General features: G+C 41.8%; 1 protein-coding gene across 1 annotated transcript; it reads left to right on the top strand.

The window, feature by feature from the left end:
* Positions 1-2,013: 2,013 nt before the first annotated feature.
* On the top strand, positions 2,014-11,435 carry LOC311108980 (DNA topoisomerase I, mitochondrial-like; the record flags this gene model as incomplete). The annotated part of the gene is made up of 22 exons (XM_084151761.1): positions 2,014-2,111; positions 2,367-2,412; positions 2,651-2,709; positions 2,986-3,052; positions 3,354-3,379; positions 3,487-3,609; positions 3,707-3,761; positions 3,853-3,944; positions 4,197-4,487; positions 5,210-5,325; positions 5,443-5,564; positions 5,726-5,848; positions 6,030-6,217; positions 6,376-6,520; positions 6,718-6,861; positions 9,028-9,213; positions 9,324-9,392; positions 9,532-9,646; positions 9,949-10,076; positions 10,389-10,483; positions 10,790-10,939; positions 11,080-11,435. The coding sequence occupies 22 exons, from the start codon at positions 2,014-2,016 to the stop codon at positions 11,180-11,182; spliced, it is 2,541 nt and encodes an 846-aa protein (XP_084007887.1). The 3' UTR covers positions 11,183-11,435.
* Between the last annotated feature and the right edge of the window lie 2,609 nt (positions 11,436-14,044).

The raw sequence follows: 14,044 nt of genomic DNA, 5'->3' as shown, positions 1-14,044 counted from the left end.
CATTCTTTGTCCTCCAAACACGACGAGTTGAGTTTTTACCAAAAAGTTCTATTTTGGTTTCATCTGACCATATGACATTCTCCCAATCCTCTTCTGGATCATCCAAATGCACTCTAGCAAACTTCAGACGGGCCTGGACATGTACTGGCTTAAGCAGGGGGACACGTCTGGCACTGCAGGATTTGAGTCCCTGGCGGCGTAGTGTGTTACTGATGGTAGGCTTTGTTACTTTGGTCCCAGCTCTCTGCAGGTCATTCACTAGGTCCCCCCGTGTGGTTCTGGGATTTTTGCTCACCGTTCTTGTGATCATTTTGACCCCACGGGGTGAGATCTTGCGTGGAGCCCCAGATCGAGGGAGATTATCAGTGGTCTTGTATGTCTTCCATTTCCTAATAATTGCTCCCACAGTTGATTTCTTCAAACCAAGCTGCTTACCTATTGCAGATTCAGTCTTCCCAGCCTGGTGCAGGTCTACAATGTTGTTTCTGGTGTCCTTTGACAGCTCTTTGGTCTTGGCCATAGTGGAGTTTGGAGTGTGACTGTTTGAGGTTGTGGACAGGTGTCTTTTATACTGATAACAAGTTCAAACAGATGCCATTAATACAGGTAACGAGTGGAGGACAGAGGAGCCTCTTAAAGAAGAAGTTACAGGTCTGTGAGAGCCAGAAATCTTGCTTGTTTGTAGGTGACCAAATACTTATTTTCCACCATAATTTGCAAATAAATTCATTAAAAATCCTACAATGTGATTTTCTGGATTTTTTTTCCTCAATTTGTCTGTCATAGTTGACGTGTACCTATGATGAAAATTACAGGCCTCTCTCATCTTTTTAAGTGGGAGAACTTGCACAATTGGTGGCTGACTAAATACATTTTTCCCCCACTGTATATATATATATAACTACATGTTGTTCAACTAGTCATTTAACTACATTTTGTAGTAGCTTGGTGGTAGTTGAACTAAATAAAGATCTTGGTAGTGTATTCAGCAGTTAACTTTTTTTTTGCCATGTAGCGGTGTAGCTAACTACTGGAACTACACAATTTTTAGGCAAGTAGGCAAGAAAGTTTTTCAGCATCTGATCTGCCTAATTCTCACTTGAAACAGTTTTTGTTTTTAATAGGCTAAATTACACATTCTGTTAATAACATCTGAATCCAGAGTGATCTGGTCTTGCAATTTGTAGTCTATGACTTCAGATTTAGATATGATAATTTATTACTAAGTCGTTTGGACTACTTTTTCAAAGTAACTTTAGTAAACTATATTTTTCTTAAGGGTAGCTTTAGTGTAGCTTAACTTCTTCCAGTGTTAAGTAATTGTTAGTTTGGGAAACCTTATTTTCTGAGTAGCTTCCCCAACACCACTATTAAAGTGTGTTCATCAAGGCTAGGCTATTTAAGTTCTATTCAGTCACTGTGTCACATTTTTTCATTATCTATTTGCTGACCATGCTAAATAACTTTATATCTTAGCAAGCTTTAAACATACACTATTCGTAGGAAATGTATGTCAATATGTTATTTGGCTGGATTTATGGTTGACCCCTGGGCGTTCAACCATGCGCAGTAGGTCGCTTTTGGTACTTGAAAACTTTCAGGTGTGGTGAGTTCTCAATCTCGTCAAGAGTGGACACGATTGTGAATTGAGAACACGGACAACTCTGTTTACAGGTAAAGAATGCAAATGCTTTCCGATATTTTGGATAATGTTATCTTTTTTCAACTGAAACAAAAATAATTTCACAATTTTATGAACGTGTTTGTCGACGAATTTTGAGTAGTATTGCCAGATTATCGAACCTCCATCAATCAGTCAAATCGTGACATGGTAAATTCATCTACAAAGAACCATCCGTAATTTGACATAATTTGTGTTTTAAAATGGTTTGGAATTGAAACTTTATAATAGCGTAAAAACTATACACAGGTACAATTGAACTTGATAAAACATTTTCTACTTATAGTCTAATTGTCAACGCTACCTACATTTTGTACAGTCAAATTTGAGTGATGAAACTGGAAGACAATGAAGGGCATGGAGGAGCCAAAACATCCAGCAGGAAAAGAACAGCATCACAATCTAAGAGGGATGAGAGCCTAACAGACAGGTGAGTTTCCTGAAGATGCCTCAAACCACTGGTCCTAGGTCAGGTTGTCATCGTGATAAAATTGGGATTGGGACAGTTTAATCTGATCCTAGATCTGCAGATAGGGGTAACTTTGGGGGGGGTGTATCGTTGAGGTTGCTTATCGCAATGACCAGGTAGTAGAATATAACCTATCCACAACAGAGGTCATTCTTTTTATATGAATCAGGATTATTATGAAAAGTTAAATTCATACTTCCCTATGGTCCAACACAGGAAGAGGAGTAAGGATGGGGAAAAGGAAACCGAGTCGAAGCACAAGGTAATGTAATGCGCCATTTGGAGGGTTCAGAGAGTGGAACGTCAATTATACGAAAGTTAAGACCAGACACAGGCAGCATACGTGAGCTCCACACACCATCTTAATTATATCGCCTGATACATGCCAGGAATTACTAATCAATCACTAACGTCCAAATCTTAGCCGTACAGTAACATGGACCATTCACCCAAACTCATGCACATACACACACATGTCTGATTTAAATTTTATTTCATAGGCGAAGCACTCCAGTTCTAAACAACCTCGTAAACCTCTGCAGGAGCCGAAGATCACAAGGTGAGTATGGACAGATCAGTCTATTAACATTCATTTACATACAGGGGATATGTGAAAGCGCCCTTAATTACAATCTCCCACTTACATGTCTTCATTCACAATGAAGGGTGTAGTATTGCCCAATGTGTTCTGTTTTATTATGTAAATCAGTGGTCAACTTGTATAATTTGCTGCCATTCGAAAATGCTTCCAGTTTAGCAATCATCTGATTTTATCTTGTTTTAACAATGCATTTGTTGGTTAAAGTTAGATATTCTTCTGTCTTTCCTTTATCAGTTCTGGGAGTTTAAAAGCTGCCTCGGACAACGACCATGCAGATGTGGAGACCAAAGGTGTAGACGTGGTAAGAACCACAGACTATATCCTGAGATCTGTATGCAATGACGAGATGCTCATGTCCCCGCCCTAACAATGGGAGTCGTCCCAAAGGAGGGAAGGGAGGCGACAAGTTTAGGTTCAAAATAAGTCCATAGAAACGCATTGATCTTATTTTGGACACATTTTGGCACGAGTGAAACCTCTCGCTTTGCCTCTTCCTGTCTGCTATTACATGATATACACAGGCCTAGTTATTGCATATCCCTGTATTAGCAACAAAACAAATTATAATGTTTATTCATGAGGTTTCTGTCTTTCTCTCACAGGATCCATCACCACCTTCTGGAAAGAAGTGCGTTTTTCTCTAATGCTCAAATTATTCACACCAAAAGTAAAAGTCTAACTTGAATGTAAACAGAGGGAAAGAAATGTTGGTGATTGTTTTATTTTTATTTTCAGTGCCATTGACTTAAACAACAATATCTCTGCCAAGGACACGGAATCAGATGAGAGGAAAGTGACCAAGATGGAGATACAGGAAGTTGACTTGTTCGCTCCAATCGAGCATTCAGATACGGAGAGGTAGGCTACAATTGACCCTTCATTGCATTATGAGTTTATTTAGTGACAAAAACGGTCACTTGGTATGGGGGTAAATTGCATTTCTCTCTATAACTAGGTCTTACAAAAAATCCAAGAAAAGTGGGGATTCACAAAAAGATGACAATCACAAGGTACATGACTAACCTTTTTATTATTATTATTATCAATTATCAATGTGATTGGTGATGTTGCTTGCCTTGTCTCTCACGTATGACAATGTAGCACAAATCTAGACGTAGCAAAAAGGGACACCACGGGACGGACAAGGAGAAAAACCCTGAGCAGAGAGAAGCTGGTGAAAAATCAGCTAACAGGTGAACAGCATTAACTGTCAGGTTCCACGGTAAAAATGCTTCGTACTTGGCATATGGGTGTTGCTATGCTCTGAGTGAACCAATCTTTTTGCGTTGGTCATTTTAATGGTAATATCAAATATGTGCCAAATGGCTATGCTTTGTGTTATGGTGGATTTTATAGTAGATTTCCACAAAGCTTTATTTGGAAACATTTTCTCTGTCCATTTGAAAGTCATGCCTAAACTCTCTCTTATTTTATTTTCTCTGTAGGTCCGATGGCAACTCTAAAAAGAGGAAGCGCAAAGATTCATGTGAAAGTGATGTTCTACCGACAGTTGACAGTAAAAAAGAAACTGGCGTGAAAAAGGAGAATGCCAAGAAAGAAAGGGAGAAGAAAGATATAGGTAGTAAAGACAAAAAGACAACCGATGAAAATAAACGTAAAAAGAATCCAGAAGGAAAAGAGGAATCTAAGAAGAAGAAGAAAAAAAATGATGGAGATGAGGATGTGAAGACCAAGAGGGGTGAAAGGAAAGAAGGGGTGAACAGTAAATGGAAATGGTAAGTGCGCAATTATTTACTCTGTATTGCATGTAGTGGGCAAGTATCATATTTGGCTGAATTTATATTTGTTTTTAAAACAGTTTTCCCCTGTTATAGTGGTTGACATAATGATATTAAACTAATTTGTAGCCGGAACCATTAACATCGTTTGTTTCTAGGGGGACAGTATTAATGGTTGCACACACGTGTACTTTGTTTTGACGGCGTTATGAAAGTCCTTGGCGCCTGTGAATCTCATTCATTCTAATCTGGAATGAACAAATACAGCAATGTTTTTGCCAACTTGATATATCAGTCGGTGAAATGTAATAGAAGTTGGTCTGTGGTTTACTCATTACGGTTTTACCGAACTTCTGTAAAGATTAACGTTAAGCATGAGCCCAAAGCCAGGTGAGTAAACGATAGCTAAAGCTGGCAAATAGCTAACCTTAACTTACTCCAAACCACACATGAATAGTATAGCTAAGTAACGTTGTATTTGTCAAAACAGTGACAGCCAGGGTAATGCCATTTTGGAAGAGTAACCCTAGCTAGCTAACTAGCCACACATTGTCAATGTAAAGGGGTACGTTAACTAACGTTACCTTTGCTAGATCTGGCATCGAGATGTGTTGTATTTTATCTCTATTGTATTGTCTCACTTGTATTAGATTTTAAACCTTCAGAAACCTTTTCTGGCTTTCTGTGCTGTAATGAAATTGTGATACGCTTGTTGTCAGGTGGGAGGAAGGTAATATCAACAACGGGAACAAATGGACCACGTTGGAACACAAAGGTCCACTTTTCCCACCAGAATACGAACCATTACCCAATAGCGTGTCTTTCTTTTACAATGGTGAGTTACTTACAACCATATATTAATACATCTTACTCACTCATCCTCATAGTTTTCCTGTCTTGTGTTAGGTCTGCTTTGCTGTAAAGCTAACATTCAACATTCTGTGTTTTACAGGGAACCCTGTAAAACTGAGTTTGGCTGCTGAGGAAGTAGCCACGTTTTACGCCAAGATGCTGGACCACGAATACACAACCAAGAGTTCCTTCCAGGAGAACTTCTTCACCGACTGGAGAGAGGTTAGTCCCACTGATTAAGTCTAGGCTTGAGTCGAGACTTGCGTTTGCAATGGATAACCACAATTGTTCTTAAGCAGCATTTCATGATGTGTGTGTGTGTGTGAAAGAATGAAGGTCAATGTAGCTGTTGACATTGAGCTCATCAGTATTTTACCAAACAGGAAATGACAGCAGAGGAGAGGGAACAGATCCAGAAGTTGTCGAAGTGTGATTTCACACATATCAACAAGTACTTCCTGGAGAAGTCTGAGGAGAAGAAGGCTATGACTAAAGAACAGAAACAGGTAACTTGGCCAAGTATCAAGAGCTTAGAGCTGCATCTATAACAATATGTAAATATTGAAGTATCTAGTTCCACTTGCTTTTAATTTAATTGATGGTACTTCGTTCTGCATATCCAAGTGAATCCCCCCCCACCACACTATTATTGCAAATCTGAAAATCTATGGACTGCGCTTCTGTTAGGTCCTGAAAGAGGAGAACAACAAGCTGATGGAGGAGTACGGCTTCTGTGTGCTGGACGGTCACCGGGAGAAGATTGGGAACTTCCGTGTGGAGCCTCCGGGGCTGTTCCGTGGCCGGGGAGAACACCCCAAGATGGGCAAACTGAAGAAGAGGATCCAGCCAGAGGAAATCACCATCAACTGCAGCAAGTGAGGGGCCCCGGGAGAGCACTAAGGACAAACAACCTCCCTATAACTTTATGGGGCACACAAAGGGGAATTAGTGGCCTAACTTGTAAATTTAAACAGCAAATATGTACCGAAAGGCAATAAGCTTGAAATAAATAGTGTTTTGGTTGTTTTTCCAGAGGCTCCAATATTCCGGTGGCCCCTACCGGCCACAGGTGGAGGAAGGTGCAGCATGACGACACAGTGACCTGGCTGGCCTCCTGGGTGGAGAACGTCCAGGGCAACTTCAAGTACGTCATGCTCAACCCCAGCTCCAAACTCAAGGTACGGAGCCTTTCTCTCCATCTTCCTTTACCTCAGTGGGGATGTTTTAGTGGAAAAACAAACAATATTTGAGGACTTAGAAACCCAAACTTTTGAGAAGAGTCTGAAGACTGAACTCAGTAAAAAGATGGCATACATATCAAGCCAGTAGCTCAGAAGTCTGTTCAGACTTAGACTGTTTTCCTCTCTGTGCTCAGGGGGAGAAGGACTGGCAGAAGTACGAGGTGGCTCGTAAACTCAAGCTGAAGGTGGAGACCATCAGGAGGCTGTACCGTGAGGACTGGAAGAACCGAGAGATGAAGACCAGGCAGAGAGGAGTGGCTCTCTACTTCATAGACAAGGTACAGACCTCACAACTATCTTAACTCAGTGTGGTTAACGAAATGCAAACTCTTTTAGGTAACCTCAAACACGTATTGTAGAACACTCATGTGTATACACTCTGGTTGGGCGAAGTCAATCTTTGTCCTATCATGATTATGTGATATACGATGGTATCAGCTCAGCTAAAACCACCGTTGGGCTATAGTGCAAAATTGCATGCTACAACTGTACGAATCAAATCACATGTTTGCCGCCTCCTCTCTTAATAATATTTAGTCTCTCTCTCATAAAGCTGAGAATAGCCTATTGACTCCGTTCATTCTTGTTCTTTTTCAAAGCGGCAACTTTAGTACAAAACCTTTTTTATGTTATTAGAATATTTGTGAAATAGGCTACTGTTCATAATCTTTTATTTATCTTAAAGCTTTAATGATAGGCCTAGTAGGAGGAAATGTTATTGGCCATTTGGTCAGGTTTTCTTCCGCCCCACACGGATAATTTCTTTCTGAATAAGCTTCAACTTTATTTAAACTATAGGCTATTGATGTTCACTCTTATTAGTGCCCTTGCTACCTTACGTTTTTAGACTATTCAGAATTAGTCCCCTTGCTAATAGTTTTTAGGCTATTCAAACAACGTTTTGAGATTAAACTCCAGATTAATTCATTGTTTGATGAGGAGAAAGCCATGCATGCATAAAATGATGAAAGCATATAGCCCAAAGTAATATTCAAAACCTATTGAAGGGAATATAGCCTGCGTTTTTTTAAAACGGCTAGACACAAGATAGTTAGGAACTGTCCGTTTTATAAAAGCAATTAATAGGTTTAGGCTGTAAGGCCCATGCATCCGAGGGAGAATATTTTCTGAATGGACATTTTGCGCTGCTTTGGTGGAATTCTCTGTTTTGTCTAGACTACATTCCACACTTGCGTTCTGTATAACATACAGTGCATTGGGAAAGTATTCAGACCCCTTGACTTTTTCCACATTCCACATTATTCTAAAATTGATTTTTTTTGTTTATTCCCCCTCATCAATCTACACACAATACCCCCATAATGACAAAGTCAAAACAGGTTTTTAGAAATGTTTGCAACAAAAAAATGAATACCTTGTTTACATAAGTATTCAAATCCTTTGCTATGAGACTCGAAATTGAGCTCAGGTGCATCCTGTTTCCATTGATGGTCCTTGAGATGTTTCTTGAATGAAGTCCACCTGTGGTTAATTCAATCGATTGGAAATGATTTGGAAAGGCACACACCTGTCTATATGAGGTCCCACAGTTGACAGTGCATGTCAGAACAAAAACCAAGCCATGAGGTCGAAAGAATTGTTCGTAGAGCTCCGAGACAGGATTGTGTCGAGGCACAGATCTGGGGAAGGCTGCAAAAAATGTCTGCAGCATTGAAGGTCCCCAAGAACACAGTGGCCTCCATTCTTAAATCGAAGAAGTTTGGAACCACCAAGACTCTTCCTAGAGCTGGCCGCCCGGCTTAACTGAGCAATCGGGGGAGAAGGGCCTTGGTCAGGGAGGTGACCAAGAACCCGATGGTCGTCTAGAGTGGCCAGACGAAAGCCACTCCTCAGTAAAAGGCTCATGACAGCCCGCTTGGAGTTTGCCAAAAGGCACCTAAAGGACTCTCAGACCATGAGAAACAAGATTCTCTGGTCTGATGAAAGCAAGATTGAACTCTTTGGCCTGAATGCCAGGCGTCACATCTGGAGGATACCTGGCACCATCCCTACGGTGAAGCATGGTGGTGGCAGCATTATACTGTGGGGATGTTTTTCAGTGGCAGGGACTGGGAGACTAGTCAGGATCGAGGGAAAGATGAACGGAACAAAGTACAGAGAGATCCTTGATGAAAACCTGTTCCAGAGTGGGCCAGCCAGAGCCCGGACTTGAACCCGATCAAACATCTCTGGAGAGACCTGAAAATAGCTGTGCAGCGACGCTCCCCATCCAACCTGACAGAGCTTGAGAGGATCTGCAGAGAAGAATGGGAGAAACTCCCCAAATACAGGTGAAGCTTGTAGTGTCATACTCAAGAAGACTCGAGACTGTAATCGCTGCCAAAGGTGCTTCAACAAAGTATTGAGTAAATGGTCTGAATACTTATGTAAATGTGATATTTCCGTTTTTTTATTTTTAATACTAATAATTTCTGTGCATGTAGCTGGCCCTGCGAGCGGGGAATGAGAAGGAGGAGAGTGAGACAGCGGACACGGTGGGCTGCTGCTCTCTGAGAGTTGAACACATCACCCTGCACCAGGAGAAGGGGGGCCAGGAGTTCATGGTGGAGTTTGACTTCCTGGGCAAAGACTCCATCCGCTACTACAACGAGGTGCCTGTGGAGGGCAGGGTGAGCGGCACGGTCTATCACCTGTTACGTCTCCATTCCTTCATATTATGGGCTGTCGAGCAGGGGTTAAACATCCATCTAATGTGCACAGACATGTTATTTGTACACAGGTTTTCAAGAACCTGAAGTTGTTCATGGAAAACAAGGAGCCTGAGGATGACCTGTTTGATAGAATAAACGTAAGTTGAAGACCCGGTGCCCCTGGTTATTTCATGTTTGTCATGCTTTGCAAATGCTCTGAAATGAGTATAACCCAAGAATGACTAGCTAGCTATGTGGTTCACACAGTAGGCGTATCTGTCTCTTGTTTGTTCTTAGACCACCTACTTGAACAAGCACTTGAACCAGTCCATGCCGGGGCTGACAGCCAAAGTGTTCAGAACCTTCAATGCCTCCACCACTCTGCAAGAGCAACTCAACAAGCTCACCACTGGTTAGTCCGCTTCCTTTAGCACCATCAATACACTCAGTGCAGGTTTTTGTAGATCTAGTTTACAATAGCTGACAAGATTTCTCCGCTCTGCTCTGGCTGCCCTCTGTGACATACGTGGCCCTAGTTGTTTTTCTCCACTTGGTCTCGGGCCTAACAACACCTGTGCCAATATTTCCTCCAAACACCGGCTTCTCTGGCATTATCACTTGTGTTCTCAGTGTTATAACTGCATGAAGCTGTGAAACATGCAGATTTATAGTGAAGACAGTACAATATTGAAAGACGCCTGTTTTCCTCCACAGCTGACATGAGTCTGGAGGAGAAACTGCTGTCCTATAACCGAGCCAACAGAGCTGTGGCCATTCTCTGTAACCACCAGAGGGCAGCACCCAAGACCTTTGAGAAATCAATGCAAAACTTGCAGGACAAGGTAACTGGAATAGATAGATAGATGTCTGTCTGTCCCTCCTGTCTGTCTATATATATATATATATATATATATATATATATATATATATGTATATGTGTGTGTGTATTTCCTGGACAGTTTATTCAGTAACTAGTGCTACTTATAGTGCCATTTTAAAACCCTCTATGCTCCTTTGCAATATTGTCTAATGTTCAGATCCATTATCTTGATAGTTGAACTTAGCCTTTTTAGTTTTATTACCAAATAAGCATGTACTTCAATTCCCTTTTAACAGTGACACGTTGTCTAACATACTCCCTTTTATTGTTCCAGATTGCCCAGAAACAGCAACAGTTAGATGTGGCCAAGAAGGAGCTGAAAGGAGCCAAAAAAGAACACAAGAAGGGAGGAACTGAGAGGACCAGGAGGTGAGTACTTTTTGATAGGGTGAAACTAACCAGTGAAATGAGTGAATCTTGCTGTTGGTCTTTTGACTCAACTGTTACTGACATGGTAGGATAACAGCCAGTGGATTTGACCTTTCATAACCTATAAACTGCTTCTACTATGGCAGCTGGAAGGGGCTGTTTCAAACTGCTACTGCAGTGCTTGTTCGGCTATTGTTTTAACATCGGACCATTCTATTGGTCAAATTTAAGCCAGGCAAGCTCAATCAAGCACAGATACATTTGATATAGTATTTGACCCAAGGTCTGGTCTCCTGCTCTCCCCAGGCTTGTTGAGAAGAAGGAGTCTGTGGTGAAGAGGCTGGAGGAACAGCTGAAGAAACTCCAGCTGCAGATGACTGACCGAGAGGAGAACAAGGTCATCGCTCTGGGCACGTCCAAACTCAACTACCTGGACCCCAGGATATCAGTGGCCTGGTAACCACCATTTAGCCTAACATTTATCCTTGACCTCTGTCAGTTCCACAACACATATTGTTGCCCTCTAAAAATATACTTTTTTCACTTTGTATTTCTGCAGCATGTGATTATTATGATTTTTTTTTTCTTCATGGCAGGTGTAGGAAATTCAATGTGCCAATTGAGAAGATCTACAACAAAACCCAAAGAGACAAGTTTGCTTGGGCCATTGATATGACTGAAGAAGATTTTCAGTTTTGAACTGTGGCGCCCCGTCAGACAGGATTTGAACTGTGGCGCCCCGTCAGACAGGATTTTGCGTTGTTTATGTTCCCCTTGTTTCTCCTTATTTCCTTATTGGTTACCAGCAGTGTTTGTTTTCTGACTCGACAATGCACAAGTCTGTTAGAATTAAGCAGTTACAATAGACAAGAGGCACATTTTGTGTTTAGTAAGATTTGTTTCCTTTGTTAACAAAAGTAAATGTGTAAAATAAAATAAATGTTCATTGATATGTTAAGTGTTTGTTGCCGCCTTACTCATGAGTGAATTCCTACGGGCCTTCAAAATATACTGAACAAAATTATAAACACAATTTCAATGATTTTTACTGAATTAGTTCATAGAAGGAAATCAGTCAATTGAAATAAATAATTTAGGCCCTAATCTATGGATTTCACATGACCGGGCAGGGGAGCAGCCATGGGTGGGCCTGGGAGGGCCAGGACCACCTTCTGGGGAGCCAGGCCTAGCCAATCAGAATGAGTTGTTCCCCACAAAAGGGCTTTATTACAGACAGAAATACCCCACAGAAGCCTCTACTGGCTTCTTGATATGCCTGTCAGGTGGATGGATTATCTTCGGAAAGGAGAAATTCTCACTAACCTGGATGTAAACAAATTTGGGCACACAATTTGAGAGAAATAAGCTTTTTGTGTATATGGGAAATGTCTGATTTTTTTATTTCATCTCATGAAACATTGCGTTTATATTTTTGTTCAGTATATAAAATCATATCAATATACCAACATAAGAAAAAGATGGGGGAATATACCCAAATTGATATTGTCTCATGCAGTTTGATGCTGTGATGGGTTGGGCTGTATTAGCATGGGATGTTAAATTCTCCTATCCTCTCAGAATGTAATCCTCACACCCTGCCTCTAGTCATACGGACTGGATTGGAGCCTCGTGTTCTACCAGCCTTGTTATAGCGTAGATTAATCTCACCAGGCTAAAGAATTTAAAAGGTTCATCTCTGTAGTGTATGAAAACATGATCCTGTTATGTGTGCGACTGGCATGAAGTAGTAGACTATCATGGGAGATTTTTCGAGCTACAAGATAATGTGATACAGTTGTTTTGTATTCATCAGGTCTTTTTACACATTAAAAAAAGGCTGTGTGTGTTGTCTGTGAAGCAGACACATCATGGTTTGCCGCCTCCTTTTTACATTTGTCAATAGTGCTGATGTGAATGTTATTCTCAACTTCATATGCATGAGTACTGCTGCTATAGCCCCAAGTGACGCCAGACTGATGTGGTTCCTCATGTGGTAGACTGCAACGCGCCACATCAAAACGCTGTGTGTAGCTCCTCAAAAAGAGAGAGGAAATGTGGGACAAATTCCTCCAGACTGCACTCCGCCTGCTGCCTGACTGCCTGCTGCCCTGCACACATGGAAAGTGGCCCTTTTGTTTGTCAATTTTTGCAACTTCTGTCTAGCTTACACTACCAGTCAAAAGTTTGGACACACCTACTCATTCAAGGGTTTTTCTTTATTTGTACATTGTAGAATACTAGTGAAGACATCAAAACTATCAAATAACACATGGAATCATGTAGTAACCAAAAAAGTGTTAAATCAAAATATATTTTATATTTGAGATTCTTCAAATAGCCACCCTTTGCCTTTATGACAGCTTTGCGCAGTCTTGGCGTTTTCAGACCCTTTACTCAGTACTTTGTTGAAGCACCTTTGGCAGTGATTACAGCCTTGAGTCTTCTTGGGTATGACACTACAAGCTTGGCACACCTGTATTTGGGGAGTTTCTCCCATTCTTCTCTGCAGATCCTCTCAAGCTCTGTCAGCTTGGATGGGGAGTGTCGCTGCACAGATCTTTTCAGGTGTCTCCAGAGATGTTCGATAGGGTTCAAGTCCGGGCTCTGGCTGGGCCAATCAAGGACATTGAGACTTGTCCCGAAGCCACTCCTTTGTTGTCTTGGCTGTGTGCTTAGGATAGTTGTCCTGTTGGAAGGTGAACCTTCGCCCCAGTCTGAGGTCCTGAGCACTCTGGAGCAGGTTTTCATCAAGGATCTCTCTGTACTTTGCTCCGTTCATCTTTCCCTCGAACCTGACTAGTCTCCCAGTCCCTGACGCTGAAAAACATCCCCACCATACGCTTCAGCGTAGGGATGGTGCCAGGTTTCCTCCAGATGTGACGCTTGGCATTCAGGCCAAAGAGTTCAATCTTGGTTTCATCAGACCAGAGAATCTTGTTTCTCATGTTCTGAGAGTCCTTTAGGTGCCTTTTGGCAAACTCCAAGCGGACTGTCATGTGCCTTTTACTGAGGAGTGCCTTTCGTCTGGCCACTCTACCATAAAGGCCTGATTGGTGGAGTGCTGCAGAGATGGTTGTCCTTCTGGAAGGTTCTCCCATCTCCACAGAGGAACTCTGGAGCTCTGTCAGAGTGACCATCGGGTTCTTGGTCACCTCCCTGACCAAGGCCCTTCTCCCCTGATTGCTCAGTTTGGCCGGGCGGCCAGCTCTAGGAAGAGTCTTGGTGATTCCAAACATCTTCCATTTAAGAATGATGGAGGCCACTATATTCTTGGGGACCTTCAATGCTGCACACATTTTTTGGTACCCTTCCCCAGATCTGTGCCTTGACACAATCCTGTCTTGGATCTCTACAGACAATTCCTTCGACCTCATGGCTTGGTTTTTGCTCTGACATGCACTGTCAACTGTGGGACCTTATACAGACAGGTATCTGCCTTTGCAAATCATGTCCAATCAATTAAATTTACCACAGCTGGACTCAATGGAAACAGGATGCACCTGAGCTCAATTTCGAGTCTCATAGCAAAGGGTCTGAATACATTAGAGTGTCTAGTTTGAG

This window comes from Coregonus lavaretus (assembly GCF_964263955.1).
Source record: "Coregonus lavaretus genome assembly, chromosome: 34".
NCBI classification, from domain to species: domain Eukaryota; kingdom Metazoa; phylum Chordata; class Actinopteri; order Salmoniformes; family Salmonidae; genus Coregonus; species Coregonus lavaretus.
Note: the sequence above shows the minus strand (reverse complement) of the source record. Positions and strands in the feature narration are given on the sequence as shown.